The sequence below is a fragment of the Cannabis sativa genome, chromosome 2 (assembly GCF_029168945.1).
Source record: "Cannabis sativa cultivar Pink pepper isolate KNU-18-1 chromosome 2, ASM2916894v1, whole genome shotgun sequence".
Classification (NCBI taxonomy): domain Eukaryota; kingdom Viridiplantae; phylum Streptophyta; class Magnoliopsida; order Rosales; family Cannabaceae; genus Cannabis; species Cannabis sativa.
In genome coordinates, this window is record NC_083602.1 from 5,789,419 (window position 1) to 5,809,736 (window position 20,318).

General features: G+C 31.9%; 1 protein-coding gene across 2 annotated transcripts; it reads right to left on the minus strand.

Annotated features, from left to right (window-relative positions):
* Window positions 1–7,068: 7,068 nt before the first annotated feature.
* On the minus strand, window positions 7,069–10,558 carry LOC115719394 (uncharacterized protein At5g41620). 2 transcript variants are annotated; one of them, XM_030648428.2, is made up of 4 exons: window positions 10,400–10,558; window positions 9,618–10,039; window positions 9,143–9,271; window positions 7,069–8,698 (listed from the first exon to the last, which is right to left on the minus strand). In XM_030648428.2, the coding sequence occupies exons 2-4, from the start codon at window positions 9,993–9,995 to the stop codon at window positions 7,352–7,354; spliced, it is 1,854 nt and encodes a 617-aa protein (XP_030504288.2). In that variant the 5' UTR covers window positions 9,996–10,039; window positions 10,400–10,558; the 3' UTR covers window positions 7,069–7,351. The 2 variants fall into 2 exon arrangements, with proteins under 2 accessions (XP_030504288.2, XP_030504287.2); XM_030648427.2 differs by lacking the exon at window positions 10,400–10,558 and adding an exon at window positions 10,231–10,374.
* Window positions 10,559–20,318: the final 9,760 nt, after the last annotated feature.

Below are 20,318 nucleotides of genomic sequence, written 5' to 3' on the forward strand. Positions count from 1 at the left end.
TTAAAATTCAATGAGTTTCCAGAGAGTGAGGATCTGATTTAGATTCATTGTGGTGCTCCATACGTGTCGTGAGCTCTATATCGTTACCAGATTGTTTTCTTTTAGTATAGACTTGAATTTGTTTTTCTTTATTCTCAGGTATTTGTCATGTGTTTTATTTCATTACCAGATCATTTCCTTTTCTTATAGAGTTGAATTTCTTTGTTCTGTGTATTTACAAAATTGTACTAGTGGTTTGGTCATAAATTTCGATTTAGGAATTGATTTTGATGAATGGGATATTATTGACAAATTAATTAAAAACTCTAAGGGAGAGTTTGGTACGAGGTATTCAAGATAATTTAATTATAGGAAATATAATAAAGAAGAACATGATTGTATGAAAATGTGTAAATTGTATTTGGTTGTGTAGGATAATATGTAATCATATTATGGTAAATTGAATTGTTTGGTTGTTTTAAAATAAAAAATATTTTTTTATATGTATTTAATGCTAATTATACATAACATAAAAATCAAATATTTATTGTTAAAGAAATATATCTATTAATTAGTAAATATTAAATTTTATTGTATTTTTTATTAATTAAATTGAACATTTGCATATATTTTATTAGTATGTCATTTTTTGTATTTGCTATGTTATTTATGTACACCATCTACATAAAATTTATGTGTAAAATATATATATTATTGCAATAACATAAAAATAATTCAATTTTTTTTTTTTAAAACAATCTCACAAACTAAAGATATATCTTTTTTTTTAAAAAAAAAAAAACTGAAGAGATATTATAACATTTTTTTATAATAAATAATAGGCTAATTAGCAATTTTCTTCCTGAACTTTGACATATACCAAATCATACTCTCTGGATTTTTTTGGCCGTTAAAAATTCTCCCTAAACTATTGAGATTGTTAGATTTAAGGATTTTTGTCTAATTTTATTCAATTTTACTATTTCAGTGATTGTTTATGTACTAAGACATGCTCCCCAGACTTTGATATCTACCAAATTATGTTACTCAAACTTTGATATGTACTAAATCATGTCCCTAAACTTTCATCTATGTTATAATTTTTTTTACAAAAATTAGACAAAAGTCCTTAACTTTAACAATATTAATAGTTCAGGGGAATTTTTAACGTCCAAAAAAATTCAAGGGCCATAATTTAGTACATGTCAAAGTTCGGGAGAAAAATTACTAATTAGCCTAAATAATAATATATATTAATGTTATTTAAGTTTATTTATTAATTTAAACATATTATTCAAATTAATATGATGGAAGGAAATAATTAAACCCATATTTCTTTAAAGAGTGAGCATTACTCTCCTAAAAAGTAGTTATATTAGAGAATAATATTTCAAGATTTAAACCTCAAAACAAACATGTTAATATTTTACATTACCATTGTTACGTAGTCCTAACCCATTACAAACATCTCCTAATACTATGAGTGAAATAGTGGTTTTTTTTTTCTTTTCATATACATGCAATATTTTGGAATTAAAAATTAGTCATAAGTTACACATTAGTTTCAGTATAAAAATTCACATTTATTTAAAATTTAAATTCTTTTAGTTGAATTTCACATTAAAACCAGATATTTTCAAATGTTTACTTATTTGATTTGTTTTTAGAATTTAAAACAAGAAAAAATAACTATAAAATAATTCTATTTAAAAATATATTTGTAAGTTATATACATATAAAAAATATAAATATTTATTTATTTACTAAACTGTAAATTAATCAATAATTATTACAAATAAAAATTAAAAATACTTATTTATATATATATATATTAAAAATTAAAGAAACCTGTATTGTATATTATTCACAAAATGAGTTAAAAAAGATATATTTAATTATTTAATATTTTTTTGTGCATAATGTATAATATAAATTATTTGTATACATGTACATTTAATAATGAGGTCTCTAATTGTTCAAAAAAAAAAAATAATGTGGTCTCTAATATGCGCTGTACGAATTACATAATAATAACATACAAATAAAAAATCATATCTGTCATAAAAAATAAAACATATAAAAATGTTGTTGTGTATTGTTTCCAAAACATATATAGCTCACTCTCTCAAACAAAATAAATAAATAAATAAAATAAAAAACTGAATAGATAGCTACTATATGAGGCCCTATAAATTTAAGTAGATATGAGCCATATATTTTGAGAGATATGAGGGACCTGGTTTTGTCAAGTGACAAACATACATACATATATAATTTCCAAGAGCAGTTGTTGGAGATGGATGATATATATCATGCTGTTGCAATGTGTTTTTGTTTGGTTTTTTCTTGGTTGTGCTTAGACCACTTAGTTGGGTCTAGTTGGTTTTTATATATATGCTTGTTTCATTCTCTTTGTTTAAATAAGATCATTGCATATATATATATAATAAACATGAATTATTCATGTGGGGTTATGAATAATTTACACAAATTTGTCCTTTAACAATATGCCAAGAATCTTATTTATATGATTAAGCTGAAAGACAAGTTTTCAACTTTAGCAAAAACTTTATTGCATTACAATTTACAAGATATATTAGGATTTAAACCTTTTCTTTATCTAAGTTTGTTGAAAAATCGAGGGCCAACATGCAAATTTACTTTAAAGGAAAAAACAAAGAAAAACAAACAAAAGTCATATGTTTATCAAATTAAATCTAAAAAAGTATTAATCAAATAATAAATATAACCATATATAATATAAATAGCTACTTATAAACTAACTCACACACTCCCTTCAAGTTAGTATACATATTAATCATGTCTAAGTTTAATATTATTGTAGACTAAAAAATTATAAATGGGATCCTCTATTTTATTAATGACAGATTAGACCTTATATATTTTAAAATAGTACAAAATAATATTATAAACTTAATTTTTATCAATTTTGTTTTTCAACATAACTAGTTCCAAACCAGTTTCTAACATAAATAGATGCAAAATATATAAATAGTGTGGTCATAACAATAAATATCAATATCAATAAATATCAATAAAGATATGCCTGGTGCTATTCTAATCGAGATGTAGAATATTACACATGGCTCGAACTCGTTAAATCTCGGTGTTATCTTCTCCTTGATTTACCGCTTTAACTCATTATTCGGTTCTTGTGATTCTTTGATAGTATTCTTCTTGATTGCGTGTTCGTTGATTTGGTATTCTTTCATCGTAAGCCATTAATTGATTCACAACACATGCTTATCACCATGGCCAACCAAATTCTCTAAAATAGCTAAAAAGCTAAAATAGAACTCTCAACTATTTTTATGGTTGTTGCTCAATTCATGCTTCCTACTTTAGTTAGTATTTGATTATCTTAATAATATTTTATAATTTGAATTCGTCAACTATAAATTAATTTTATAATATAATAAAAAAGTAACAATACTTTTGATTAAAATATTATTAAAAAATTTTAGCAAAAAAGTAAGGAACTCCGTATATTTAGAAAATTTCTTATCCATTCTCTATTATAGAGTCATTTTTGTAGGGAAATTTACATGTTATACTAACCCAAATTCCAATATTTATGTAAGTTTCCCTTTTTTGTATGGTTGAAGCTCATATTTTCAAGTTTCACTTTCTATTTTAACTAAGGAATGTGTTTATAGCATGATTGGAGATACTCTTAGTGACAATAAATAAAAAATAATAATATATTAAATACAAAATAAGTAATTTTGCGCATGTCACTTATTACCAGGCGACACATTACATGCTATCTTCTCTGTCTCTCAATACTCTCTGATGATACCTAAAATTATCAAAACATCTCAAAACCTCTCAAACGTAATTTTCATCAATTAAACATACTGTTGAAAAATCATGTATAACAGTCTTATACTTCAAAACTCACATCAAATTCAAATTTCAATGGTAACTGTTATTTACCAAATTTATAACTCCCAATATGTTACAAGGATTTTTATCATGTTACTTAACCGTAGTAAGAGCACGAAAAATTGAGCATTTTTTTTTATTCAACCTTTCTTATTAAGGTTGGCCAAGACGTTGAAATCTTTTGATTTATTTATTTTATTGAATATTATTTTGTTTAAAATAATAATATACCATATATAGTGTGAATGCTTGGATTTAATGAGTTTCAATTATGCTAATTTGCATAAGCGTTAACTTTTGCACTTTACAAACTCGATTATCAAATGGATCATGTCAATTTAAGAATTATAATTTATAAATTTAAGAATGAAACTGAAACTGTTTTGCTAATCTCCATATATTCAAAGTATTGGAGAACATTGTCTCACATGGATTAAATGTAAAAGTATTGAGCCATATATAAGAACATGGACTACTCCACTCATTGCCAATTAGTTTTGAATGGAACCCCATGATTCTCAACATGGTATCAGAGCCATATCCCTAGCGGGCTTTCGATCCACACATATTCAGATTGTTAGCCAGCCGCACGAGATCCAGATGGTGCGAAGACGCTTGAGATCCAAACAAAAATAAGCGAGCAAATGGCAGGGCCTGTGATAAGGTGATTCAAGATTGGTGAGCAAAAATAGCCACCATCTTGAGGGGGATATTGGAGAACTTTGTCCCACATGGATTAAATGTAAAAGTATTGAGCCATATATAAGAACATGGACTACTCCACTCATTGCCAATTAGTTTTGATGGAACCCCATGATTCTCAACATGGTATCAGAGCCATATCCCTTGCGGGCAAGTGATCATATCCGATCCGCACCTATACAGATAGTGACCATGTTCACTCTGATACGGTTCAACATTGATGAGCAAAAAATAGCCATCATCTTGAGGGGTAATATTGTGGACAATGTCCCACATGAAATAAATGGTAGAGAATTGAGCCATATATAAGAACATGGGCTACTCCACTCATTGCCAATTAGTTTTGAGATGGAACCTCATGATTCTCAACATGGTATCAGAGCCATATCCCTTGCGGGCAAGTGATCATATCCGATCCGCACCTATACAGATAGTGACCATGTCCACTCTGATACGGTTCAAGATTGATGAGCAAAAAATAGCCATCATCTTGAGGGGGAATGTTGTGGACATTGTCCCACATGGAATAAATGGTAGAGAAATGAGCCATATATAAGAACATGGGCTACTTCACTCATTGCCAATTAGTTTTGAGATGGAACCTCATGATTCTTAACATGGTATCAGAGTCATATCCCTAGCGGGCTTTCGATCCACACCATCCAGATGGTTAGCCAGCCGCACGAGATCCAGATGGTGCGAAGACGCCTGAGATCCAAACAAAATAAGCGAGCAAATGGCAGGGCCAGTGATAAGGTCATTCAAGATTGGTGAGCAATAATAGCCACCATCTTGAGGGGGGATATTGGAGAACATTGTCCCACAGGATTAAATGTAAAAGTATTGAGCTATATATAAGAACATGGACTACTTTACTCATTGCCAATTGATTTTGAGATAGAACCCCATGATTCTCAACACAAAGAAAATCATGATAATTTAGTATTGATTTTTTTAACACCTTTTCTTCTTGAAATCCTTTAGTCTAAGTCCAATTCAACGATTGCCAACCTCACACTGAAGTAACAGTTAAATGGTTGGCAAAACACACAACAAAATGAGAAAAATAAATAATGTGACCAATTTATTGATGTAGCATTGTTCACACGATATCTATATATATATTGTATTTTGTATTAATAATATCTTATAAATATAATATTTTTGCTATATATTTAGGTTCCCATTTTAGTATTGGATCAAAGTTGAATACCGAAATGGGGTTTGTGGTTGGAGTTGGGCTAAGAGGATATCATGTAATGTAACGGTCTCTTAAATATATGGTGCGACATGTTTATGTATGTGATGCGTGTATGCAAGTAAAGAAACGGTCAATGAAAGAAAGTACATATCCACATATTGTTTGCCCAACTTTAAGTGACACTATCATGTATTAACATGTCACACTATTACATTTTCAAATACCACCTAACTTAACAATTGTACTTCTCTTCATCTTTAATGTTTCAGCCACAAATTCATTCACCATATCCTCATCTTCAATATTATTTTGTCTTATGAAAAGACCTTCATAACAACAATAGATCTAATATTAGAAAAAAAAAATCAGAAGTCTTAATTGGCACTTCATTAATTATGCAATGAAAAAAAAAAATGGTAAATTTGAAATAGAAACATTATATAATATTTGATTTTTTATTCATAGGTTAAAAATAAGAATTTAAACTTAAATTGCTAAATATTAGCGGTATAGACACATTTTATTGTATAATTTAAATTATCCCTCATTTTAAAAAACCACCTACATTTTTTTTAGTTATTCTCTCTTTCCCACCAGCTCATTCTCTCTTCCCCCTCTCTCTAGTTCTCACCAAACTCCACTATTGAAACCACCGTGGAACATTGGTGACCACCACCCACGACCCTCCCTCTCTCTGGTTCCCTCTGTTGCTTCACCGACGACCGACAATCCTCCCTTTCTTCGGTGCGTGGTCGACGACCCACGACCACCACCGTCGAACGAATAGACGAACGATATGTACTTTCTTTATATTTTTTTTTTGGTAAAATCTGTATTTTCTGTGATTTTTTTGTATGTGTTACGATGTAGTACGATGGTGGGTATGATAGTAGTGTAATATGAAAGTTATGGATGAAAGTCCAATAATGGTTTGATAGTGGTACGATGGTTGATAAATGTATGAAATGGTCCAATAGTGATCTGATAGTTGTCAATAGTAGTTCGATAGATGCTTAAAATTTATAACATCGAAAAAAGAGAGACTAGGTGAGGTTTTTATTATAAAAAGAGTAATTTTGAGAGATATAAAAAATATACCTACATTGTGATTTAACTTTAATTTAGGTATTACTTTTTTTAACTAACGCAAGCATGTTTTGTTATATTTCCTAATAATAAAAACTTTTCCTAATTCATATTCTTAGTCAAATGTCCTTGACATTCAACCAATGGTATACTTATTTAAGCTACACAGTATATATATTCATTACTCAATCACGTATGAAAAGTGCTTTTGTATAATAAATTATAATGGACATTGCATACATCATTTTACAATATTGTATTTACAATTGTGCAAACTATTGCGCCAAACTTGACTAATGCAAACAAGCACAAGCAAGCTTCCAAACTATTTGGAAAACAAAAACGCATGAAACTCAAAAAGGCAAAATAAATTGAGAGAATTGTAGGCACTTTAGAGACTGATATATATAACTAGCTTGGACTTTCAAAATGGTTTCTTTGCCAACAAAATTAACTCTTAAAAAAAAAATCAAAGCTTTAAGTTTTACCCCATTGTCGACTTGGACTTGTAAGGCCATGAATTGGTACCATTTCTGACCCTGATAGTATTTGATCTGCAAGACCCTTGATTGATGATCTGTATCTCTTGAATTCATCTTCAAACTCTTGTTTCTTAGCTTGGGAAACAACACCATCTGAATTGCCCTGGCTTTTGTTGCCAAAGTCTAACTCAAGACCATTGTCACTTTTGTTCAAGCAGATACTTCCCCATTGAATCTTTTCAGAGATGGATTTTCTTCCCTTGAAATCTCTATCAACCGAAACCCTTCTCGATTCTTCATCTTCGTCTTCATTCAATTCCTCTCCACAAGCATAGCTCCACCTGTAACTTCTGCTGTTGTTATCCATGTTCAGCTCAATGGAATGAAGATCACTATCAGCAGAGTCATCATCATCATCATCTTGTTGTTGTTGTTGTTGTTGTTGTTGTCTTTTTTCAACTTTTTCTTCATCTTCTTTCTGAGATGATCCAAAGTTGATTTCCTTCAAGTAGGCTTCTAGTTCCTTAATCTTTTCAAACTTGGGAGAGCCTAATTCGCCTTCTTCTCCTCTTCCTCCTCCTCCAATTTTCGATACCAAATACGTTTCAAGCTCATTCCTGAGCTGTTCAACAGCTGCATTTTTCTCCTCAAACTGATACTTAGCATCTGTAAGCTTCATCTGAACTCTCTCCTCACGCAACACATCAGCAAGTTGAAGCATTTGCCTCTCTTTTTCAACTTCTTCCCTTACTTTCTCCGATTCCCTCTTCAACTCTTCAACCTGAGCTCTATCTTCTCCAATTCCCCTAGCTAACTCATCACAAACTTGCTCCAAAATCTCCTTTGCCCTCTTCTCCCTCTCCAACTCCTTCACCGCCTTCGAAAGAGCAGCCTTTGCATCCGCCAATTCGCAGCCAATCTTCTTGTTCAGCCTCTCAGTTTGTTTCCTCAACTTCTTCTCCGCCTTGAGCTCTTCAGCCACACACGACATAGCCTCACGAATCCTCTCTCGCTCCTTACTTCTCCAAGCTGCTTTTTCTTCCGCGAATTGCTTAACCAAGAACTCAATTTCTCCTCCCTTTGACCTCTGCTCTCTCATAAACCGATCAACATGAATAAGAGCTCGGTCAAGCTCAAAACGCAGCGCGGAAAAGAGTGAAGTGCTCAAAGAACGTTGCTCTTCAAGACCACAAACATGGTTCAAGAGCTTCACAAGCTCCTTGGACGTAGCAAGTCCACTACTAACTTCCTTCAAACGAGTCTTGTTGGACCCTCCATTATTAGTGACACATTTCTTGTGATGTTGGTGGTGGTGTGTTTTAGCTCGAGCATGATCTTCAACCTGCATAGTATTATTTCAACCCCCAAAAGAAGAAAAAAGAGATAGTTGCCTTATTATACGAAGTAAATGAGTATAATAAATATTGTCCAAGTAGGTAGTAGACATAGATGATTGTGATTGTGTTGCAATTATTTGAATGCATAATGAAAATGACAACGCACAGAACCAAATTCTGATGTGTAAACACAATTTCAAGACCATTAAGTGACAATTATTATCTGTATTTAATTTTTTATAAGCACAAAAGGAAAATAATAATTGTTGCCAACAATTTTACTTTCAACCATTTTTTCTTTTTCTTTTCCTTTTATTTGTCTCGAAATAGAAAGGATAAGAAGGAAGAAAGAAACAGACGAAGCTGAAAATGACCCAAAAAATTAAAAAACTAGAAAATGAATATAGTTAGTTTAATTTACAATTTACATACAATGGTGAATCTATTACCTCCATTAAACTGGCTGTGCTAAGCGAATCCAAACCCCCCAAATAGTAATCAGTCAGCTGAAATTTCTGGGTTACAGCTGACATTGTTCTGTGGTGGCCTACTCTTTCAGCATGGTCATCTCTTCTTCTCTGCAAATACCCAGAAACCAAAAATCAAAAAATATAAATATATATATATATATGTCTATAAAAGGAAATACATTAGTTTTTTTTTTTTTTTTTCAAATAACAGAGCAGCAGACAAAAATGAGCAAAGCCCAAGAATTACAACTGAGAAAAAAACGAAGCACAATGTCCTCGAACCAATCCCAACCCATCCATTCACACGTTCTCACTCACAATTTAAAAACTCATTTTGGCACAAAATTTCATTCTGCTGATAAGATTAGTCTCTCGGATTCTTTTCTCTCTCTCTTTTTTTTTCAGTGAATTAAAATTAATTATTTTTATGAGTGAAATTAAAATAATAACCCACATCTGAAATGGGAGTATAGGATGGATCTGGAGGCAATGAGGCTGATTGAGAGGGTAATTTCGGTAATTTATCAAGCTTGGCTGTTCCATCTTTCTTCTGGTTCAACTCCCAGAGAGTCGCCGCGAGTTTTCTCGCCGAGACCGATTTTCCCGGAGCAGCTTCTTTACCTTTCCCGGTTTCCGCCATGGAAACCGGTGCCGGCGATGTGGTTGTCTCCCACATAGTAACAGCCGGCGTAGTTGAACCTCCACGCTTCCCCATCAGAATTGTCCGCTTGAATCGATACTTTCTCACGAGCGAAGATGAAGACGAAGATGAACAGTTACGCTTCCTGATCTTGCACTTAGTTTCCTGATGATTCGTATTCGAACCAGACATAGTAGTAGTTGAAGTAATTGTAGTGTGATAAGACCAGACACACCCTGTTTGGAAAGCAAGAAAAATTAAAAAAAAAAATGCCGAGAAAATCTTCTTCAGTACTTAAATCTCAAAACGAAATTTCAGGATCTATTTCAAATAATAATAAAAAAAAAAGACTCTTCTTTTATTTATATGGAAGGATTATGAAGAAGAAAAGTTCATAACAAGTACAAATGGTTATGATGATCACAACCTTTTTCTTTTGGAGTCATAAGTTTCAAAATCATATACAACTAATTTTTATATATATATAAAAAATAAAAATTAAATTTTGAGTCCTCGACTTTAGCAAACAACAAGAAAAAAAAGTGAAAAAAAAAATAAAAAATTGTTGAATGAATAAAAGATTCTACTTGGTTTACCAGTCTTAAAGAAGAAGCTTTAAAAGTAGTCCAAAACTGGAATGTGAGAGAAAAATCTTTTGTTGTGTATCATTACTTACTACTCTTGTTAACGTTTTGGCTTTGGTTTTGGAAATGTTAAGAGGGAAATTGAATAAGAAAATAAATAAAAAAGAGTAATTATTGGGAGGAGAGATTTTGATTTGTTTATTCTTTTTTAATAAAAATAATAAAAAGCGTTGGAGTTGATGAGGTGGCAGCCACGTCAGCGAGGTGTGGTCAATTGGGAACGTGCATGTGGCGATGAGAGAGAGTTGAATCTTGACTAGGTTCTGTGTATTTTTATTTATTTATTTATTATTTTAAATCTTTCTAATCTCAAGCTGGAATGTTCTTATTCTGTGTTTTAAGCTTAGACCAAATCTGAAAAAATTCGCATCATCTCGAATTAAGAGATTGAGTGAACTTGATTTATAATAATAAAGAAAAATTAAAAAATTAAATAGAATTTGTGCAGAAGGTTGTATCATTAAGTTGTATAGTATTGTATTATATTGAATTAGATTATATATCATATTTTTTATAATAACATACTTGAAAATATTGTATAAAATATAATTTAATATAATTTACATAATATAATACGGTGTAATACGATCTACCAAACAAATCCCAGTAATTACAAATTTACAATTTTTTATTAATTTTTATGTTTGAAATTATATATTAGAATATTTTTTTTACAGCGGTATTCTTTATATTTAGAATATTATTTGTGTAAATTTTTAATTTTTTTTAATATTTTACAGTACTGAAAACAAAATCTAATATTGTAGTTTATTATGTGTTTTAAAAAACTTCTAATCTATTTTCGATAATATAAATTATTTAGAATTTTTTAAAAATTTATAAAGATGGTTGTAACTATAACAAACAAGGTCACAAAAAAAAAAGATTAAAAAAAATATTTCGATATATATTTTTTAGTATAAAAATTGACTAAAAATTTACAATAAAAAATTGAACACTAATTATTAAATAATAATAAATAACAAAATATTGGACAGAAAGGAAAAAGAGGAATCACATGGCATAGCCTTTATTTTTAAGCAAATAAGTTCAAGTCAGATTCGTATTATTATTATTGCATAATCATTGAAATGTTAACAATCGGTTCTCATTCATTTTAATTAAATGTGTGTATATAAAATTGAATTGAAAAAATAGTATATCTTTTGTCATAATATTATAATATATATATATTTTTTGGTCTATGTTAATAATGTAGTAAGAATTGACAAAATTGCTCTTAGCTTATGAGCTGGTTTTTTCCATTTTTTTTTTAATTGTTTTGGAAATTTTTATTTGAAGAACTTTTTAATCAATACTATTGTTAGAGACATGATATAATATGATGATATTAAATATGTAGTAACACCACAATTAGGTTGAGAAAATTAATACCAACTGCTACTCACAGGAAGGGCCAACTTTTATGCAGGTGAGTAGAATACCTAATTTTTGGAGACTAGACTTCTATAGACTTCTAAAAAGGATTTTACTTTTCCATTTTGTTTAAAGAAAATCTATACTTTTTTTTAACAAGTCATTTTCAACAGAGTGAAACAGTTTGATTGTGATTATTGGTATAGATAAGTTTCAATAATAGAATAGCTCCTATAGGGCTATATTTATTGTAATTTCTGCTGCATGCAATTTGGTAAAGATGGTTTGCTTTGCTTTATAATTATTATTTATTTATTTTATTTTATTGAAATAAACATATCATTGATATAATCAAAGGGTACAAAAGCCATGCATGATCTATCCAATTAAGTTTCTCTTGTTGGAAAAATTTAGACAACACCAAATAACGCGAGTATTCAAGCAAAACAAGAACACTTACTAACAGTTACGAGAGTACTTACTTAGAATAGAGAGTATTTAAAGTATAAGCTACGAAATAGACAAAAATAAAAACAAAAAAATAGAGAAGATAAGAGGATTATAGTAACTCAGTTAGAGCTCGCTTGGTCTGCTTAGCAAGTGTCTTTTAGGATTACATAACCGGTCAGATCAGACCATTTTTACAATATAAATGAAAATGTTAAATTAAGATAAACGTTTAAGAATAAATGAAGAACAATTTTATCCATTCTTGACTTAATTGCAGCAACGTATGCGACTTGATAAGTCCCTGCTTGTCCATTCATATTCCACACACGAGCTCGCGGACTCTACGGTGTTGTAATCGCAGGAGGGGCCTTTCGGCCCATTTCGTTGAATGTTTACGCTCACCCTTGATCGCATAATTAGACATTCTATGCGTAGATAACTTGGAACATGTGAGTCCCTAACGAGTATTTGAAATATATTAGTCATTCGGACCAAACCTACGTAAAGAAACGGTCTTTACTCATTGCATAAGAGATATACTTGGTCATCACATATAATCGGTATATGTGCGACAAGTAATAACTTCTCTCGTTCCTGCTTATCTGTTGACTATGTGGGGCATAGTATGCGACTATACTCTATCTTGGTCGCGTCTTCTCGCAAGTTCACTCATGCAAGGTGAACCGATCATTCTTTCTCTGATCGCATTGGCGGCTATGTCCACACATTTCTTTCTGTAGCTAACAACACTTTGGTCTGTTAACAATGCTTTCTATGGTTAACAGTACTTTCTGCAGTTAGCAGCACAGGAGTGGAGACAAGCGCACACTTGCGAAAAATCATCTTTTCTGTGAAGACTGGCTCCACGTGGCAATTTTTTACGAGATTGTACTCGTATATTTTGGCGAAAAATTCGCACTATAACAGTTTCTAATCTTCTACCATATATGCACAATTAATCCATGAGAAAATCATGGATTAAGGATAATTACAGTTAGATATTATTTTGAATATTTAATTAGATCGAATCAGATGTTGGATGGAGTCACTACAAAAAATCTTACTTTTAGTCACAATAAAATTTGTGATTAAAAGTAAAAAAGTAAAAAAGTTGTAGCTAATTATAAATTATCATTCTTACGTTGTGACTAAAAAGTCTGTGGTTAAAAATATTTGTTACAAAAATTACAATTTATTGTGACTAAATATATTTTTAGTCACAATAAGTAAAATTATATTAGTGACAATTGTGTTTAAATAGGGTTATTTGCGGCAAAACCTCCTAAAGTGGGCAGGTTTTTACAACTAACCTCCTAATCTAAAATTTTGGTGGTAAAACTACCTAAACCACCAGTCCGTTAGCAGGTAGCCCTTTCCATCCTTTTTTGGGTGTTAACTGCCATGGTGGAATGTCCACGTGTACACAGTGTACACGTGGCACAATTTTATTAGTCCACGTAATAAATATTTAAAATTAAAATAAAAAATTATTATTTTAAAAATAATAAAATAAATAAATAAAAAATAATAATTTTTCTTTAAAAATTAAAAAATTTAACATTAAAAAAACAATTTTACAAAAATAAAAATTAAAAAAAACCCCAATTCTTTCATCAATTAACAAACCCTAAATCTAATTCGTTAAGAACCCAAACCCATTTCCCCAGCTTCTGCAACTAACTCCCATACCCAATCAATCTTTCATCAATTAACAAATCCTAAACCTAATCCCCGATTCCTCAAATCAATTTCAAAATCAACAACAATGGCTTCCCAAAACCCTACATACAGAAGAAATTCAATGTTAACAGTTTTTCTGACCTGAGACAAAGTTCACAACTTTATTATCTCTTAACAGTTTTTCTGACCTGAGACAATGTGAAACCTGCACCGGTGTCAAGAAAATGGTGGTCGAAACAATCTGCAACCATATCAAACTGACTAAACTTATCTAGATTATCATTTTCGGTCCCATGGGTTAGATATTTTTTCTCTTGAATTTGTTTATCTTCCTTATTTACATGTCTGTTTCCAAATATACCCAACTCGGTTACTAGTTCTGATTCAGAGCAAAGATCATTCCCTTCCATCACTTCTTTCGCATTAGACATCTTAGATTCACTTTGAACTTCGGGGACTTGAACTAATGGTGTTGAATCTGGATCCAAGTTCGAATCAAAGGTTCTAAGTGGACTTGCAGCTATGTTTGTGAAAAAACCAATGGCGACTTGTGGAAGGGAAAAGGAAGCAGTCTCTTGAAGCCATTGAAGAAACAATCGTCAGAATTCCCGGCGCCATTCTTCGTCAGGGTGGTAACATCGTTGCTGTTCTCGCACGAATCGGGGATGAGATCCAATGGCCATTGGCTAAGGATGAAGCAGGCGTGAAGCTTGATGATTCGCATTGGATGGGTCGGAGGTTTTCGGTGCAAGAGGTTTCAGAAACGGGGAAAAAGGGGTCGGAGGTTTTGGATGGGTCTGTGGCGAGGGAGACTTCTTCGTCAGATTTGAAGAAGGAGAAGAAGAAGAAGAAGAAGAAGAAAGAAAAGAAAAGGAGAAAAAATTAGGGTTTTTTTATTTAATTTTTATTTTTGTAAAATTATTTTTTTAATTTTAAATTTTTAAATTTTTAAAGAAAAATTATTATTTTTTATTTTTTTATTTTTTATTTTTAAAATAATAATTTTTTATTTTAATTTTAAATATTTATTACGTGGACTAATAAAATTGTGTCACGTGTACACTGTGTACACGTGGACATTCCACCATGGCAGTTAACACCTAAAAATAGATGGAAAGGGCTACCTGCTAACGGACTGGTGGTTTAGGTAGTTTTACCACCAAAATTTTAGATTAGGAGGTTAGTTGCAAAAACCTGCCCACTTTAGGAGGTTTTGCCGCAAATAACCCGTTTAAATATTATGTTTAGTCACAAGTAACTTTTTTGTTGTGACTAAAAGTCATATTTAGTCGCAAAAATTTTTTGTTGTGACTAAAAAGTTATCACTAAAGATAACTTTTTTTGTAGTGGGTATCTAAAAATTTAATACATCCAACATCCAATGAACTAATTATTATTTTCATTTAGTTTGAATGAGTAATTAGATTTTATATTATTATACGTAAAATATATATGTATATATAAAAATTAACATTAAAATTTTACTCTTTTATTTTTGGATTAGATGGATCCAATTCAATCCAATACATACTAGTCCTAAAATATTAGATATATCTGATCCTATCCAAAAAATACTAGTTCTAAAATATTGAATAAATCTAAATAAACCAAAAAAATATATATGAAATACATTTAACGGATAGAACCGATCCAATCTAACATTCAATGGATGTTGGATTGAACGTTGGATCGATTGGATGATTGAAATTAATTGGATCGGATCGGATGGTAAAATCTAACATTCAATATATAATTGGATCGGATCTGGATAGACCTAAAAATATTAGATGTGGTCCAATAAACACCCCTTATTTCTATTAATAATCATATTACACCTTTAAGAGATTTTATGCCTTAAATAAAACTCAAATTCAATGTAATTTTATTTATTATTAATAAAGTTAAGAAATCATATTTATTATCAATAACCATGATTATGTATAAATCTGATTTAATCATAAACATATAGTTATTCACAATTATAGTGATTTCATCACAGTAGAAAATAGTGGTGATTATATGTTTCAAACTTGTTTAGTCCAGAGAGATTTATCTGTGTATCAGTATTAGAATAAAGTAAATATCAAAATTGTATTATTGAAGTGTAAAACAAAATTTATATACAAGAGCAACTCACGAGGAGTCGGTTACAATCAAGACCAGTGGACTAACTGAAATAACAACCTATAACTAATAACAACTAGTGAATATGACATACCTCTAATACTTCCCATCATGATGAGGTGTAGAGGTTGGTGACACTCATCTTGGACAATAAAGGGTTGAATTGTGTTGGGAAGTGGGTCTTTGTCATGATGTCTTCTATGTTGTGCCGAGAAGGAGCATGAGAGAGTTTGATGCAGTGTTTGATGATTTGTTCCCGAATAATGTGACAGTCAATGTTAATGTGTTTGGTGCATTCATGGGAGACAGTATTCTCAGAGATGTGAATGGTCTCTTGGTTGTCATAGTAAAGGGTTACAAGTTGTTAATGTTTGATTCCAAAGTTAGAGAGGATTTTGATGAGCCAAAGGATCTCACACGTAGTGTTAGCTAAGGATATGTATTCGACTTCAGTAGAGGACCTGGACACAGGGATCTGCTTCATAGATTTTCATGAGATGAGGTTTTGGCCAATGAAGATACAGAATCTAGTTATGGATCGTCTTGTGTCAGGGCAAGTGCCCTAGTCTGTATCAGAATAGGCTTTGAAGGTGCTCTGCTAAGAGCTATGAAGTGTCGTTAGAATGAAAAAATAATCCTTGTCTAGGAGTGCCCTTGAGGTATTAGAGGATGCGGTGGACAGCCTTCATATGTGGTTGTCTAAGGTCACTAAGAAATTGCCTAAGTCTGTTAACAACGTAGGATGTATTTGGTCTTGCTATTGTCAAAAAAAATAGTTTAGCAATTAAGCTTCTATAGGAGGTTAGATTTGAAACAAGAGGTCCAACATCGTTGCTAAGGGAAATATTAGCTTCCATAGGTGTGGTGACAATTTTTGATTCTAAAACACCAGTTTCAATTAAGACTTGTATAGTAAATGGTCGTTGGGAGACAAAGATGCCTAATTTGGATCTAGCAATCTCGAGGCCAAGGAAAAATCATGGAGATCCAAGGTCTTTTAATTGAAACTTAGAGTTTAAAAAAGTTTTAAAGGCAGCATCATCTTGATTATGATTGCTGACAATGATAATGTCATCAACATAGACTAATAATGCAAGGAAATCAGTTGGAGATGATCTGATGAAAAATGAATGATCATAGGCAGATAAGGAGAAGCCATGCTTGATTAAGGTGGTGCTTAGTTTTGCAAACCATTGTTTGGAAGCCTACTTGAGGCCATAAAGACTTTTATCGAGTTTGCACACTGGATTTGGAGGAAGCTACCCCTCATGCATGTATCCCTTAGGAAGAGACATGTAAACTTCTTCATGAAATTCCCCATGTAAGAATGCATTATCAATGTCCATTTGGTTGAGTGACTAATTGTTAATGGTAGCCAAGGCAAGAAACAATTTGAGGGTGTTGAACTTAGCAATAGGTGCAAAAGTTTCTGCATAATCAATGACATGTTGTTGGGTATACCTTTTTACCACTAAGCGTGCTTTGAATCTTCCAATTTCACCCTTGGAAATATATTTGATCTTGTATACCCATTTGTTGCCAATAGGGTGGAATCCAGGGGTAAGGACACAACAGTCCAAGTTTTATTCTTTTTTAGAGCAAAGAATTCTTTGTTCATGGCATTTAGCCATTAAGTGAATTGGGAAGCCTATTTATAAGATTTAGGTTCCAATTCAGTGTAGGCATGTAAGATAGCATTTCAAAATGAAGAGGTAAACCTGTCATAACCGAGAAATTCAGCAAGGAGGTGAGCAGTAGATGAGTTGCATACTAAATTTTTGAGATGGGATGGTTTGGAAATTTGTCTCCTTGCTTTGGTAATTGGGAGCTGGACAAGTATGAAATCTGTTGTATTGGCTGGTGGTGATGGAATTGTATATGGAGTTGAACCAGAAGCTAAACCAAGCTTCATGTTGTCAACCTGAACTGATGCAAATGGATCAGGGGCAGAGGGAATAGCAGCACCAGGAGTTGAACCTGGCTGCATGTTGGGTGTCACATCTGGTGCAGTAGTTTTTAAATTAGATGTGGTTTCAAGAGTGGGATTTAGTGTAGCAGCAATGTTGTGATCTGGTGCAGTAGGATCTGAGACAAAATTATTGTCTGTTGTAGTAGTATTTGAACCAGATGTGGGGTCTGTAATATTGTCTAGTGCAACAGGAAAGAAATTGTCCGAATGTTGTATAGATAAAGAACCTTTGAGAGGGAAAATAGTTTCATAGAAGATGACATCTCTAGAATGAAAAATGTTGTTAGCAGCAATGTCAAGAAGTGTTTACGCTCTCATGTCGTGAGGATAGCCAATGATAATACAGGCATGAGCTCTAGGTGAAAATTTGTGCCTTTTACTTGGTAAGGAAGAAGCATAAGTTAGGCATCCAAAGGTTCTCAAATGGTCATAAATATGTGGTTTGTTATGCAACAACTCAAAAGGAGTTTTATGCTGAAGTAATGGAGGGGGGTTCTATCGATGAGATATGCTGCAGTGTTAATTAAATATGGCCAATAAACCAAGGCTAGAGATGATTGAAAAGCCAAGGCTCAAGCCACATTCAGAATGTGTTGATGTTTTCTCTCAACAACTGATTTTTGTTGAGGTCTTTCAACACATGAGTTACAAATTTTAATACTTTTTTGAATGTATAATGAGGTAATGTTTAATTCTTTGGTATTGTCACACCTTACTGCTTCGATATTGGCAGATTACTGGGTCTAAACTAAGCTATAAAATTGTAGAATAATGTGTTGTACATCAGATTCTGATTTTAGCATGTAAACCCAAGTGAACCGACTATGATCATCATCTAAACCCTTCAATGCTAAAATGTGAAAAGGTTCCCATATATCAAGATGAACTAAATCAAAACATGATTGAGAAATATTATGTTGGGAATTGAAAGGTAACCTATTTTGTTTAGCCAAATGACATATAGAATAAGGAGAGACAATAGTAGAAGTATCCAAATGAAACTTTTTATCGATGATATTAGTAGTTGACATGGAGGGATGTCCAAGTCTACAGTGCCAAGAAAAAAATAGTGTTAATGATTGATTACAATGTAAATTTTTATTAGAAGATATGTGAGAATTGGATGATGGCAGCAAGAAGTAGAGATGTCCAATCCTCTTAGTTGTCCCAATATTCTTTCTTTATGAATCCTGAAGGACACAAAAAGTGTAAGTAAAAGATATGATATTGGTAAGATTGTTAAGGAAACTTGGAACACTAAAAAGATTTAGATGAAAATTGGGGACATAAAGAACATTTTGTAAAACAAAGATTGTTCAAAAGTTTAATATTGCTTGATTTGTGAACTTTTATCTTGGTGCTATTTGGAAGAGAAACAAAGTGAGCTATTGCAGTATGATGTAAACTTGTGAAAAGTGAGATGTTAGAACAAATATGGTGTGTGGCACCACTATGAATGACCCATAAACAAGAAGAGTTATGAACATTACCAGATATATTTAATGCAAATGGGAGAGATGCATTAGAGGTAGAAGTGGTGGGTTGCAATTTTTGGCTGGGGAGGGATATGTGTGTTTGAATATCTTCATGTTTGGTTAGATTAGCCAGTGATTGATTAATAGAAATAGTGGCATTATGATCGTTTATTCCCGTATCTAGTAGAAAAGCTAATCAAGAAATAGCAATTGTCTTTCAAATCACCTGATTTGTGACAGTATTAGATGCTGATACTGAGGGATTTTGGGCAAGAGCTGCGTATGGATTTGGTTCTTGGACGGAAGCAATAAGAGGAATATGGGGGTTCTTGAGTTTCCTCTATCGCTCTTCATGAATGATCATGGGAAACACTTTGGACAGGGAAGGGAAAGGTTCAATGAGTAATGTTTGAGCTCAAACAGGAAAGAAAGACTCATTTAATCCTAAGAGAAATTGTAAAACTTTTTCTTGGTTTAAAAAAGCCAAGTTATCAGCAGAAGCAGCACATTGGTTAAGCTCTTAAATCTCATCCCACATGCATTTGAGTTTAGTAAAGTAAGAACTAACAGAGTATTTGCCTTGGCGTAGGGTGATCAAGGTTTCACGAAGCTCAAATATCCGAGATCCATTGCCTTGATCGAATCTTGAATGAAGCTCGATCCATATTTCAGCAGCTGTGTCAAGAAACATAATCCTTCTTTTGATCTCAGAGGTCACAGAGTGAAGAATCTAGGATATGACAATTTTGTTACAGCGAATCCAATGATTATGAAGGGGATCAGTTTCAGGTGGTGG